Below are 13,461 nucleotides of genomic sequence, written 5' to 3' on the forward strand. Positions count from 1 at the left end.
ACTCCAGCAATGTGTCCTTTCACGTGGGGCAAGCCCCATGCGAAAGGGCCTGCGCCAGCCTTATGCCTGCTGTGAGGCAGGCGTAAGATATTGAAGCAATGGCGTCCTAGAAGTGACGCAGTAAAATCTCATAGATTTCACTGTGTCACTTCTACAAAGCTTACTTGCGTGGGAATGCCCACTCTGCATACATTATACCTGGCGCAGGTATAATGTAGCGCAGGGGTTTACAAAGTCACACATCTGCTTAGATGCGTCACTTTGTAAATAGAACGCAATAGGGGGCATGTTTTACACTGCTGTTGCGTGACGCAACAGCAGGGCAAAACTGACGCATGGCCTCATAAATAAGGCCCTCAATGTTTTGTTCTACTCCACACTTGAACCTCTGTCAGTTAGAAGTTGTAGCTTAGAGTTAGTCTCCTCAACAAATGGACGAAGAGCTCTAATTTCCTCTAGTAGTAAGTCCAAAGAGACTGAAGATGGTTGCTTGGGGGAAGAAGGAGGGACTTTTTTTAGACGTTTGCTTCGCCGTTTTGTTCGTGCCAGAGGAAGCTGCAATGGTAGAAGCTGTGGCGCCTTTAGGCGATATATTCGTTGAGTCTTCCATTGAGGAGAAATAGAGGCGAGATTTAAAGTGAGTTGATAGTTTGCGTGTCAGAGGGGATGAACAGGATAAAACTTTAATTAGTTTGCCTATACACCCAAGCATGGAAAGATCAAAGTATATCAGTTTCCAGAAAAAGAAAAGTCTATGTTTGGCATGAACAGTCCTAAAGTAGTATAAAGATCTCCAAAATTTGAAATTCCATGTGCAGTAGGAGTACAAAGGGTGAAGTAAGGGTGTATGTTAGCGAACCGCTGCTGGAGTGACATAAGAGGTGAAACCACTTTGCAACATTCAAAGCACCTTCCTGTTAATGCCACTATTTAGTTTCCTCATCTGTAGCTATAATTAGTTAGAAGCAAAGGGGAGAGATACCTCCATGGCCCTAATCACCAAAAAGTTAACTCTTGCTTAGACAAGTCTCACAATAAAGTCAAGTATAACTGGAGCAGTATCAATTCAGAAGGAAGACGCGCTGAGAGGATCTTAGCCATAGCCTTAGTCCTTAATATAACGCTTCCTAATATACTGAGGTGGCAACCCCAAAAATTATAGACAATGTACTCTCCAGAGCTATTTAGTTTGTTGCAATACGTCGAAGAAAGCATAAATCGAATGAAGAATTCATCTTCGATGATATACATGAATATATACTTTCAGTAAAGGCAGAAATTATTATATTCCATATTCGCTGGCACAAGTTTCTTCAATTAACAACAAGTTTTGGTGGGGTCATGAAGAAATGAGTCTCCTCAGGCGAAATGCGCAGTGAAATTTCATACGCAGCGCAATTTAAGATGGCGGCCGTTTCTGTGACGAAGCTGCTTCGTTGCGCCAACAGCAGTGAAATGCTGCTTACAAGCTGTTGCGGTGGTACAAGAATTCCTCATTGTACGCAGCACCTTCTCAGCCGACTATGCGATCATTTGGGGATCTGTGCAGGCAGTGAGTAGCATGCCAGGTCTGTCGCCTTCTCCGCTGTCCCGGGAGAGTCAGGGACCAGCTGCCATTTTCCTTGGGCCATGCACAAGGACAAGGACTTAATCCCCTGGATATTAATGGATCTGATTAGTATTCTTTGGGATTATGAGGAGTAATGAGTTACATTTTGATTGGAGGTTTACTGTGATGAGGTCCTACACAATCCTGACCTACCTCTTTGTGAGACATCCATCATATCATAGTGCTTTTTGAATAATACACTTTAATTTTTATTGAGGACCAGAAGGAGGCGCTAAAGAAACCTGTGTAACAATGGCGGGACAGGTTCTGATGCCTCAGTCCTGCAAGTAGCCAGGAAACTGTGTTTTAAATCTGAGGAGGGTAGGGTAAAGTCACATGGGTCAGGGAACATTTAATTTTTACAAACAATAAGGGAAAGGATTCAGTGAGAGAAAGCACTTTGAATTGAAGAGTGAAAAAGCTGTGGCAAGTAACAAACTTGCTGTGTGGATTAAAGGATGGTTACTGATGAATCAGGTCTCCAAGTTCATTGGTTTAAGGAAGCTTTCTGGAGTCTGGTGAAATTCTAATGGCAAAAAAGTTCTTCCTTGCAATTGATTTGTCTTGGAGCCTTTTTTGGCTGCCCTGTCATGCATTTGAAGGGACTTTCACATTCTCAAATGTGTGTGGAAACTACTTATATGGAATAGAATCCGCTGGATTTTTCCCCCAGTACTGTCATTATGGTAGAATAAATTCAGCTAGTAAATTCCACTCCATATTTAGTTTCCTCCCCCTTCTCTATAAGGCTGTGAGACTATACATCACTTACACCTTTCATTTCAAGTTTCAACAATGAATCATCCCTGTACTCGGGCACACATTTCCAGCTCACACTGAAGGGGGTGAAAGGTGAATACACCATGTACAATTCCTAGAAGGCTGGCACGGGCTGCCTCTTTCAGCACTCTGCATGTCAGCTGGTGGCTGCACTTGGCAGGACCCGGGCACAGGTTTTATTCCTGTGATCTAGGATTGATTTCACGATTTAAAAATTCCCCAACAGAACCCATCCCATTCTTTACCTCTTAGAACATAATGCAGCTTTCACGACTCAGGACAACCTAGCAGTTAACAAATGTAGCTGCTCCCTAAGATTTCCATACGAAAAGTTCCTCTAGGATAACAGTAGTTTTGTGAAGGTCAGGGCCAGCGCTAGGCATGGGCAGTGTGGGCCGCTGCCCAGGGCCCTGCTTTCAGCCCTCCAACTTGGGGCCTCGCACCAATGCGACTGTCCGGCCACAGCATGAACGGTGCTGCCTTAGGAGGCCTCCTCCCATGGCCTCACTGCTATGGTGTAGCAAGGGGAACACAACGGGAGGGGCCCCCTGTTCCCATATTAGTTGCAAACTCAGGTTTGTCTGGCAATTAGGCCTCCACCCCCCCACCCACACAGAAGCACAGCGGGATGGCTATTGCCCTGCTGTTTAGCTCCCTGGCAGTATTAACCCTCTCTGGCGATCGACAGCCCTCACACCTTCAACCCTTGATGGGCTGTTAAGAGTTGCTTATTGTTGTAAATAGAGTTACGCAGGAACAAGATACTTCCATTAAGTTACAAGAGTATATTTACTTATGAGCCGCAGCTGAGTGCACACCTCGCCAGCTGACCAGACCATCAACTGACAAGAGTAAGGGGTAATAAAGGGGACCCAAGCTGCTCCAGAGCAATATCACTCATTGACTCTGCTGTGAAGGTGCTTAGAAGGGTGGTACTCAGTAAACTCATGGCTTGGTTAACTGAATCCAATACCCTTTCAGATTTGCAATACGGATTTAGGAAAGGAAGAGGCAGCACTGATCAGTGCCTTAATCTGCACCTATTATTTGGGAAGTACACCATTGCCAAGAAGGGAACACTGTACTTGGCATTCATGGATCTTTCCTTGGTCTTTGACCAAGGGAATAGATCCAAATTATAGGCTATACTCCTCAAATTAGGTGTGGACAGAAATATTGTTCATTTCCTTGCTGACTTGCATAGAGATCTGACCGCCACAGTGAGGTACGATCAAAGGGGGAACTGTACCCGGCGAATACACATCGCAAATGGTGTTAGGCAAGGGTGTATCTTGGCCCCCCTACTCTTTATCCTTTATAATAATAACCTGGATCAAGTCTTAGGGGAAGCCAGTAAAGATATTCTGCGTGTGGGGGAGCGATTGATTCCGGCACTCCTATACGGGGATGATGCTTCCCTTTTAGCAAGAACTGCGGTTGGCCTACAATGTCTTTTAATCTCCTTTGCTGCTTTTATGAAATCCTTGGACCTAAGTGATAAGTTTTCAAAATCACATACAATGATAATTGTTTCCAAGCCTAAAAGGGCCAAAACACTCCACTGTGAGGGTAATGTGATTACCAGGGTTACCACTTTCCCTTACCTAGGTGTTTTATTTGATGACTGAGGTACGTGGATCACGCAATTACATGCAAAGAGAATTGTATTGGCCAGATCCACATCTGCAGTTCTAGGCTTTGCACGCAGGTTAGGGGCTAAACCAATGCAAGCATTGTTAAAAGTATATAGAGCAAAATGTACCTATATTGCAATCTATGGCGCGGATATATGGGGTTTTAGAGAAGCAAAGGAAATTCAAGTAGTTGAGAACACATTTTTAAGAAACTTGTTATCGGTGCCACAATCCACGCCAACATGTATAATTCACTGAGAGACTGGGACAGGCTTTGTGGAGGATTTAATTGTAATAGCACCTCTCTTAAAATGGATTTCAACCTGGTTAAACCCCAAACTAGAATTGAATCGCAAAGTCATGAGAGACTGTTTAGCTATAGATCGAGCTAGTAGTATCCCTTGGCTGTGTCATGTCAAAAGGCTGGCAGTGAAACTGGGACGGCCAGAATTATTTAATTCCCCAGACAAATTAGTAAAGAGTGATATGCAGTGGGTGAAGAAATCTTACTTGGATATGGCTTTTATGGAAAGAGAAGAAAGGGAGTTGGCAAAACCAATGGTACTTGCTCACCAATTGCTAAAACCGTCTTGTGCAATTGAACCTTATTTGAATGTGGTAACCAACTCTAACCACTGCTTTCTTCTGGTAAGATTCAGGCTGAACTAGCTTCATTTTCTCCTTGCTGATCCGCCGGGATGGAGAAGGGTGGAGGATTTGGGAGTATGTTCATGTGACAACTTCTCCACCCAGGACACATTGCACTTTGTTTTACTTTGTGATCATTTTTTGCACATTCAGTAACGTTTTATCCTTCCAATTCTAAAGGACAAAGGATTTTTACAAGCAAAACCAGCACTTATGTATTTACAGTTGCTATCCAATGTTTGGTAGATTTTTAGTATAGCGAGTTTCCTTACTGTAGCAGTTAGAATAAGGAAGAAAAAAATGTTTTAATGTCGTATTTTAAACTGTTTGTCTTTGATTATTCTATGTTTATAATTAATGTAACATTTTTGCTGCTAACAAACGGTATATCAACTTAAAATTGTGTGTATAGAATTTTTTTATGGTTTTAATTAACCAAATAAAGTACTTTTTGACTGACTGACTGACAAAGAGTGGAACACTCCGGTACAAGTTAGAACACTCACAGGTATTCTGAGAGGCTGAGGAGGTGGGAACACAAAGGAAGGCCTAATGACCGCAGGTGGCCATGTTGAGAGAAGCACAAATATACAACACATCTTCCTCCTTTACAGAAAAAAAAGAAATAATGAAACAAAACACAAAAATGAAGCTTAATGTATGGAAGACAACAACAATAATCATTAAGACAGGTTGGAGGTCTACGACATCTTGAACTTTTTATTCGTAAACATTAAGACAGGTATGAGGTCTACAGCATCTTGAATTTTTTAGTTTGCGAAGGCTAAGGAGTGTATCGGGGTGAAGGGTGAACATCAACAAAATAAGGCAAAGGAGCTTAGAAATTGTTGAAGTCAGTTCTTTCTCTGTCCTAGTTTTGGACTATCTGTCCCGGTTCAGATTCTCTTTCTCCGGTTCAAGACTTCTTTATCTAGACTTCTTTCTCCGGTTATGGGCCTTTCATCTCTGGTTCTGTGCCACTTTTTTTTTGTTGGTTGGGAACTCTCTGATTCATTTTATTTTATTTATTGTTTGTCTATTTTTTGTTTTGGGCTCTTTTTCTTAGTTCTGTGGGCTCTCCGACTCGGTTCTAGTTGCAGGACTTTTGTGCCTGTTTTAGATTCTCTGTCGTGGTACACTGTGCCAGTCCTGGGCTCTTGGACCCGGACCCGGTTCAAGACTCTCTGTCCCTGATACCCTGTGCCAGTCCTGGGCTCTCGGTGTCTGTCCTTGATATTGGGTTATTTGACCCACATCTGGGAGTGCGAGGCAATGTAGTAACAACACAATATCTGACGGACTCTCCACTTTGATATGAATCTTCAACCTTTGACATAACAGTGTTTAGTATTTTTCTCACTTTCTCTCGTGCTGCCTTAATTTTGTTTTGACTTTCAAATGCAGATTCATACTGTAACTTTCCACACATAAAACACTTAAAAAGCGTGTCTACAATTTTCTGCATTTACATTTGGTTCTAGAGAATCCTGTTAAGTTGTTATTTTGCGTTTCACTATATTGCTAAGTGACTTATCCAAATGCTCTATGCAGAGGCGCAACTAGAGCCAAATTTCGGGGGGGGGCTGAGAAAAAATTTCGGGGGGGGGGGGCTGAACCTTTAATCAGTAGGCAGAGTGGAGCAGCAGGGGCTCTTAGAAGGGGTAAAACAACTGCAAGGCCTAATTAACATTCAAATGGTCTTTTAAAGACCTGTGAAACGTTCGGGTGCGGCTCTGTGTGTGCCCGGGATCTGTCTCATCCCGGGCTGCCAGACACGACGGGCGGGGGCTGAAGCCCGGTGAGTTCAATGGGTGTTGCGCGCCTGGCTCTATGTACAAGAAGCTATAGTTTGCGTGCCACCGCTTACCTCAAAGACTGTGTTTCTCCATAATTGCTCTCTAAAATCTGCCGCAAGAAATGATAGTGTATGAGTGCAGCGGTGCAGTGAAAAATGACACACAACATGGCTGCCTTACGGTGTGTTGTGACGTTCTACGTTGCGTGGCTACACTGTGAAAAAGCTGCAGCGCGGAGAGAAATCCCTATTAGAGACGCTGCTCCGTGGTAACTCCGCTTCCTAGCAAGCCTTGGAGTGTGAAGGTTCGGCGCATGCAGGGAGGAACGCGCGCACTCTGAGACTGGCTCACGGTTATGGAGAGTGACGTCAGAGGTGCCTGCAATCAATTTCTTCGACCGCTTTCCCACAACCCACTCTGTGTATGTTGAGAGAAGCACAAATATACAACACTTACCTTATAGGTAGCTGAGAGGGAGGGGCTGGAGCTTCAGGAGCAGGGGCATCTATTCAGAGGCAAACAGCCCTGAAAGGGTCACTTCTATGCAATTTAGAGGGGCCTCGCACATTCCCTTTCTGCCCAGGCCCCAACATTCCTAGAACCGGCCCTAGTGTAGGTGGTAAGAGTCAAATTGATTGCCGTCCAGCGCCTTATTTCTATGCAGACAATGCAGCTGCTGCTTGGATACTGCTTTCTTCAAGACTTTACAGAAAGATGGATGGTTGTGCATTGGGCAGACTAGGTGAGGTTAGTGGGACGGTGCGGGTTTTTAGGACAAGGTTTACTTTCTTCTAATGCCTTACTACCTACACCTGTCAAACCTTACCACCAGAAGGCAGACCGCACCTACCGCTGGTCCTTGTAGCTTTAGGAATTTTGACACTTATATCATATGTTATTGCCACAGCGCTACTTAAACCCAGGCAGGCACGCAACACCCGTTGGGCTCACGGGGCTTCAGCCCCCCCCCCCCCCCGTCGTGTGTCTCAGCCCGGGCTGACTCGTCTTCGCGGGCTGGCGAGCAGGGCCGGCTCTAGGCTCACGGAGGCCCTGAGCAGGGAGAGTAGGTAGGGGGCCCGAGGCCGCCAAATCCCTGCCAGGGGCCGCCACGCAAATATGTATCTAAGGATATATATTGGCGTGGCGGCCCCTGGGGTTTGGCGGCCCTGTGCAGGTGCACAGCTTGCACATGCCTTAGGCCGGCCCTGTGGCGAGCATCTCATTGCAGCCGCACCCGAGTACTTAACAGGTCTTTAAAAGACCATTTACTTGCAAATTAGGCTTTTGTTGTGTGTTGACCCCTTCTTACAGCCACTCTGTCCGTGGTTGGAAGAATTACCCCCCCCCCAAATTTTTCAGGCCCCCCCTCCCGAAATTTGGCTCTAGTTGCCCGCCTGAACCCAGGTTGTTTGTTTTTTTAAGCCACGTGGGGTAAATATTTTTGAGATGCAGCGTAAAAAGTCGTAGCTTTAGGCTTTGTAAAACGAAAATTTCAAAACAATTTTTGACATGTTTAGCACCAGCAAACCAGTGGAGAATAAACTGCAACGTGTAAACGTGCTGACGCCACAATAATAGAAACGTCACAGTACAGAGCAGGACACTGAGTGAGGCCGTCATGTGTTTCTAGTCGATTGCGGCCAAGTGAGCAGGTTGGTCGAGTAACCCGGTAGTCCGCTCACAATTACATGAATGGGTATGTACCAGATAAAATAGTCATCACCTAAACTTCAATACATCAATGAGTGTTTTCGGTTGTGAACTAGTTCAAATGTTATCTTTTGCCTGACATTTTCAGTATTCTTTTGTTTTAGAAAAACTCCTGTAAATGGATTATTACATGTGTATCTTTAATTAAAATGTACAGTATTTCGCTCCCTGCCGAAGCGAAGGGGCTTCCCTCAAACGCTTATTTGCCCAGTGATCTGAATTACGAATTGTTCAATAATTATCACATCCTCACAGTTTTCCCCTGATAGCTGGTATTTACCACGTGTGCTCGAGGGCACCCACTTAAAACAGCTATGAAATTTCGCTCATTGGCTGAATACATTTGAGTTCCTGTTTTTTTCTCATTAAAAATGACACCCCAAATTTGTTCCGTTTGTTTGTTTGCACTTTTTTGGCAGGATCCTTATTTTAGTGCTGCTCCTGTATCTTTCTGGTCGGTGGCTGCTTTTTTTAGGTATCTAATTATATGTGGCTGTTTACGACATGTATCGTTGTCTAAGTATTTTCTCTGAGAGAAGGATATCATTCTTGACTAACCCAATGATGGCAATCTCAAAATGCCACATATTCTGAATCCCAGTATAAGATTGCAGTCAATCGAGTATGTTGCTTAGGGATAATTTGACACAGGTTTTGCTTCCTGCTTGGCGCATGATCACCAGGGGCCTTTCTCAGGGATGTGGAGGGCAGTCCAGGATCACTAGTAGTAATGTGGAGACTCCAGAAACTGCAGTATACTTGTATGGAAATTTAGGGCGATCACAATGACGAACATTCTTGCATTTTTTGCAGCTAAACTTAAATGGTTATGAAGAGTACTTGTGCATATAACGCTCCATCCATCTCTCCTTTTGTACAACAGACACAGCTAACCAAGTGCTGCTGGCTCTGTTCACGGCAGAGATGATGCTGAAGATCTATGCCCTGGGGTTCCAGTCGTACTTCCTGTCTCTCTTTAATCGCTTTGACTGCTTTGTGGTCTGTAGCGGCCTCCTGGAGGCTATGCTGGTGAAAATGAGCATTATGTCTACCCTGGGCATCTCTGTCCTCCGATGCATCCGACTTCTCAGGATCTTTAAGATAACCAGGTACCGTCTAATGTTTAGTCACATCTCTCCTTATTCCATCTCTCTTGTGTTCCTGCACAGGTAAGCCAATGATCCCCCAAATTATGAACAATGTCACTTTTTCCACGTTTTGTTGAAACAAACATATCAAGATCTTATTTTCTGAATTTGACCTGCTGCCGAACCACACATGGTATTTAAATGCACAAATCCCTCCCACCCACTACTCGTTTCCCCTTACCTTCAGCTTTCACCATCAGGGTGTCTATCATCTTATCCCAGGTATTAGCTGCCAAAAGTGATCAATCAATTTCTTTTGCACCTATGCTATAAAGGTAGTACAATTTCCCACCCACTCCTACTGCTACATCACTTTCGTTTTGGGCCACACGGCGTGTGTGGGAAAGTAACTGTCTTTATTGAGAACAGTAGAGGGTAGGGGTTTTTAGTTATTTATAGAATCTCAAAACTTTGTGTGGTAAGTAGTGCTAAGTAAAAAGCTTAATTTCTTCTTTAATGTACAGTGGATTAGTTATTGTCATGTATAATACACAGTTGCTTGATCTTTCTTGCTTCCATTAGGTGCAGACTCTTAGATAAACAGATAGCTGTACTCTACTTTTTATTATTTTATTTGTAAAGCACATATCTAGATTATGTTGACTATCACAGGCGCAATATATAACAGGCAAAATTTGTGGATGGTTCGTCATCCACTATAAGAGTTTTGTAAAAGTTGAGAGGGGCAGTCAGTCTGAGTGTCAATATGAGGTTTGGGCAAGGAGTGGGAACCTAGAACTCTGCATCTACCTTTGCGAAATGCAGAGTTGAATTCAGTATTCCAAAATCTCTGGGTGTAATCTGTCTTTCCAACAATGCACAGCCGTGTGTAATACTTGACTGGTGAAGCCCAGTTTGGTCATCATTATTCATTGAGCAATATGCAGCCAGCCAGCATCAATCAGGTGGTTGTATGTACATCATTGGGTAGTGATCAGCAGCAAATCGAGGATCTGTTTCTGAATCTCACACTGCATGCCTAACTCGCTGTAAATGTTCTTCTCTCATCATCAGGTACTGGACATCCCTGAATAACCTGGTTGCCTCACTCTTAAACTCGGTGCGTTCAATTGCCTCCCTGCTTCTCCTCCTCTTCCTCTTCATGATCATCTTCTCCCTCCTGGGCATGCAACTCTTTGGAGGGAAATATAACTTTGAAGACTTAGTAGTGCGAAGAAGCACCTTCGATAACTTCCCTCAGGCTCTCATCAGTGTCTTCCAGGTAAGTCAGACAAGGCAATTGTGAGCCAATTTATTTTAAAAGTTTCGGGAGAAGATGACTTTCTTAGAGGTACATTTTGTTGGCAAGGTAATAGGCAACAGTCCTTAGCAACACGTACAAGCTCAAGGTTGAAATGAGAGAAATTCTGTTTGTGAGGCTAATGATGTGAAAGATGTACAAGATTGCGTTGAAATTTGCTACAGTCTTTATGCAGGAAATGAGGAGGCTACGTTAAATCACATGTGGCTACTAATGTAGGAATATATCAAAGTCAAAAGAACTGAGTGACACAAGATGACAGAAAGACATGATCCAAGAAACAACTGTTTCTTTAGAAAGTAAGGGATCAATTCCAGTTTTGCTGTTTCACCTAGATAGTTAAGATATCTGAAATTGTCATATAAAAATGTAAGAATCCATAACAGATTTTTGAACATGAATATTGACTAAACAATAGTCAGCTTATTTAGACCCAGGCACTGGTGGTAAAACTGATACAAATCGGTCTTGCTCCTGTATGCCAAGTCGTTTCCACTAGCTTTTTGCTAGTGGTAATTGCTTTTGAAACTAAACTTAAAAACAGAATATAAACATGCCCTGAATCTATGCAAAAACGGGTTGCACAAGTTATACCTTATACCATTATCCTGCAATTATCTGTAAAATTGAAAAATTGACCTGTTTGTACGTGACTGACTGTGGCTATCCATGTTTGAACCATGATCTACCTTGGTCAATCACTGATGACCATGGTTTGATGGAGAGCCAGCATGATTTCCATTATAGTTCTGTAATTTGTTAGGCTACTACCCTGTCACAGAAGAGCATTTCAAACACTTTTTCTTAGCCTTATGAAAATATTCGGACACACTTATGCCAAAGAGCTCCCTTAAAGCACTTCACCACACTATGTAGTTCCTTACAACATATCCAAATAGCCCGAAATCTGAGTTTTTCTGTAACAGTCTTAAAACTACTACCTGCAACCAGTATTCACAACTATCCAGTCTAAGAGACAGAGCGCCTCGTTAAACATTACATGGATGTGGGTTAGTTCATTTCACATCCCACAGTTAATGATAGCAGGGATTTTATTAATTCTAGGGGGTGCAGATTTAACTGGGATTATGATTTGAACAATGCAACCCGCTGGGTCATGAGGAAGAACTGTGGGGATTCATAAATCCTAGTCTGGTTCCGCTGATAATTCTTCATGCTCAGTTTCAGTGGGAGGTTTCGGCACCGTCTGGTTCATTGTGTTTCTGCAGACCTTGTAATTTTATGTTGAGCTTCTGCTGCTACGGTGTTAAACACCTCACCATATTGTGTGCGACAGAAATTTATGAATAACAATCAACACCAAAGTGACAACGTATTTCCACTCAGATGCAAGTACAGCCAATACAATCAATAACACATCTGGTCAAGGAAGCTTGCCTCCCACCAATTTTGTGAACATGCAAATAAAAATATGCAAAAAAATTCTAGCCTACTTGTCTACAACACAGAACAAATGACAAACGTTTTTCTACCAATTACTGCACTTGTATTTTTCCTTTATCTCTTATTCCCTCCTGCCCTCTATACCCATTGCTACCTCTTTTGGTCCAATCTTATGCCTTCTCTAATGCGCTACCAATCTGCATCGACTCCGATAGTTATCAAAGTGTAATGCTTAGGGTTATTAGAAATACTACTCGTGTTTCTGATTCCATGCTTCCTGTAAGACTGAGGATATGCTAGTTGGCAGTTAGCCACTTAATAGAATGCCAAGAGTGTAGTGGTCTTAAACAAAGTATGAAAATAAAGACTGCAATCAAAATGCCTGGGACTTTAATATATGGAACATGAGCAATTGAAGCAGAAAAGCCAAATGAGCTGTCTTTTGGAATGGATTAACTGGTGCTTCCCTATACCCACCACTTTGTGCCAGCATCATGGAATAGAACTTAAGCTCTGTTTAGAAATGTAGGATGTTCTGATTGTTGGTGTCATTTGTGTTTGCCTCCTTTCTCACTTCCTCACATTCATCTTGGCCAGTCCACGAAACTATCCTCCTTCTAAAACCTCCCATTCTCTGGATTCCGGCTCTGTGTGTGAAGTCATGCTCCTCGCTACTTTCTCTCCACTCATTCTCGAATTGCCCCCTCATCTTCTGTTATTCTCTCATTCTCTCCCTCCTCATACTCTTCTAGCATTGACTCTTACCTATAAATACTTGTATCGCCCTTACATACTATTTTCTTACCATCACCCTCCTTCCATCCTTCTGTTATTTACTTTATTCTAACTTGTTATATATAGTCTCAGCCTCCCAACTCTCTCATTTCTCTTTCTCTCAGCACACCTCTGCACCAAGACTAATTCCTGGCATTTCATCCATCACTCATTTTCCTCTTACATGCATCCAAAAAATGTCCTTCCTGCAACTACGCCTATTCCTTCAACTCTAAAGTTTGCTTTTCCTCAAACTTCTGCCCTGCTAACTAGTTCTTTAGCTCTTTCCTCTCCTCACCCTCACCCTCCTCAAATTTTATAAAATCATTACTAAATTTGCTTCACTCAGTGAGAAACCTGTTTTTCTTGCCTTTCATACCTTTATCGTAAAAAACAAGACTACCTTCAACTGATACCGTCTTCCTATTGAAATCCACTCACCGATTTGTGCGTCTGCTCATGGCTGCAAGATCTTTCAACAAGTATCACCTGAATATCTATTTCATTCTCTAAAGTTAACTTTCTCTTAATCACTGAAATTTAGCTAAGCGATAACACAGCACAAGTACTACATGAAGCTGTGCCAGCAGACTACAAAATACTCCATATACAAATCTACAGGAAGATTTGCTGTTGGTGTACCTATAAAATCCATTACAGACTATTTTGCATCAGAATAAAATTTTAGGCTCATCTG

General features: G+C 42.9%; 1 protein-coding gene across 2 annotated transcripts in view; it reads left to right on the forward strand.

Moving 5' to 3' along the window:
• Positions 1-13,461, forward strand: part of CACNA1S (calcium voltage-gated channel subunit alpha1 S) — a 488,710-nt gene that overhangs the window by 195,396 nt on the left and 279,853 nt on the right. For both annotated transcript variants that reach the window (XM_078644201.1, XM_078644202.1), the window contains exons 11-12: positions 9,061-9,286; positions 10,340-10,547. In XM_078644201.1, the coding sequence (XP_078500327.1) occupies positions 9,061-9,286; positions 10,340-10,547 (434 nt within the window). The remainder of the gene's footprint in view (positions 1-9,060; positions 9,287-10,339; positions 10,548-13,461) is intronic.

The sequence above is a fragment of the Lissotriton helveticus genome, chromosome 5_1, assembly GCF_964261635.1.
Source record: "Lissotriton helveticus chromosome 5_1, aLisHel1.1, whole genome shotgun sequence".
NCBI classification, from domain to species: Eukaryota; Metazoa; Chordata; class Amphibia; order Caudata; family Salamandridae; genus Lissotriton; species Lissotriton helveticus.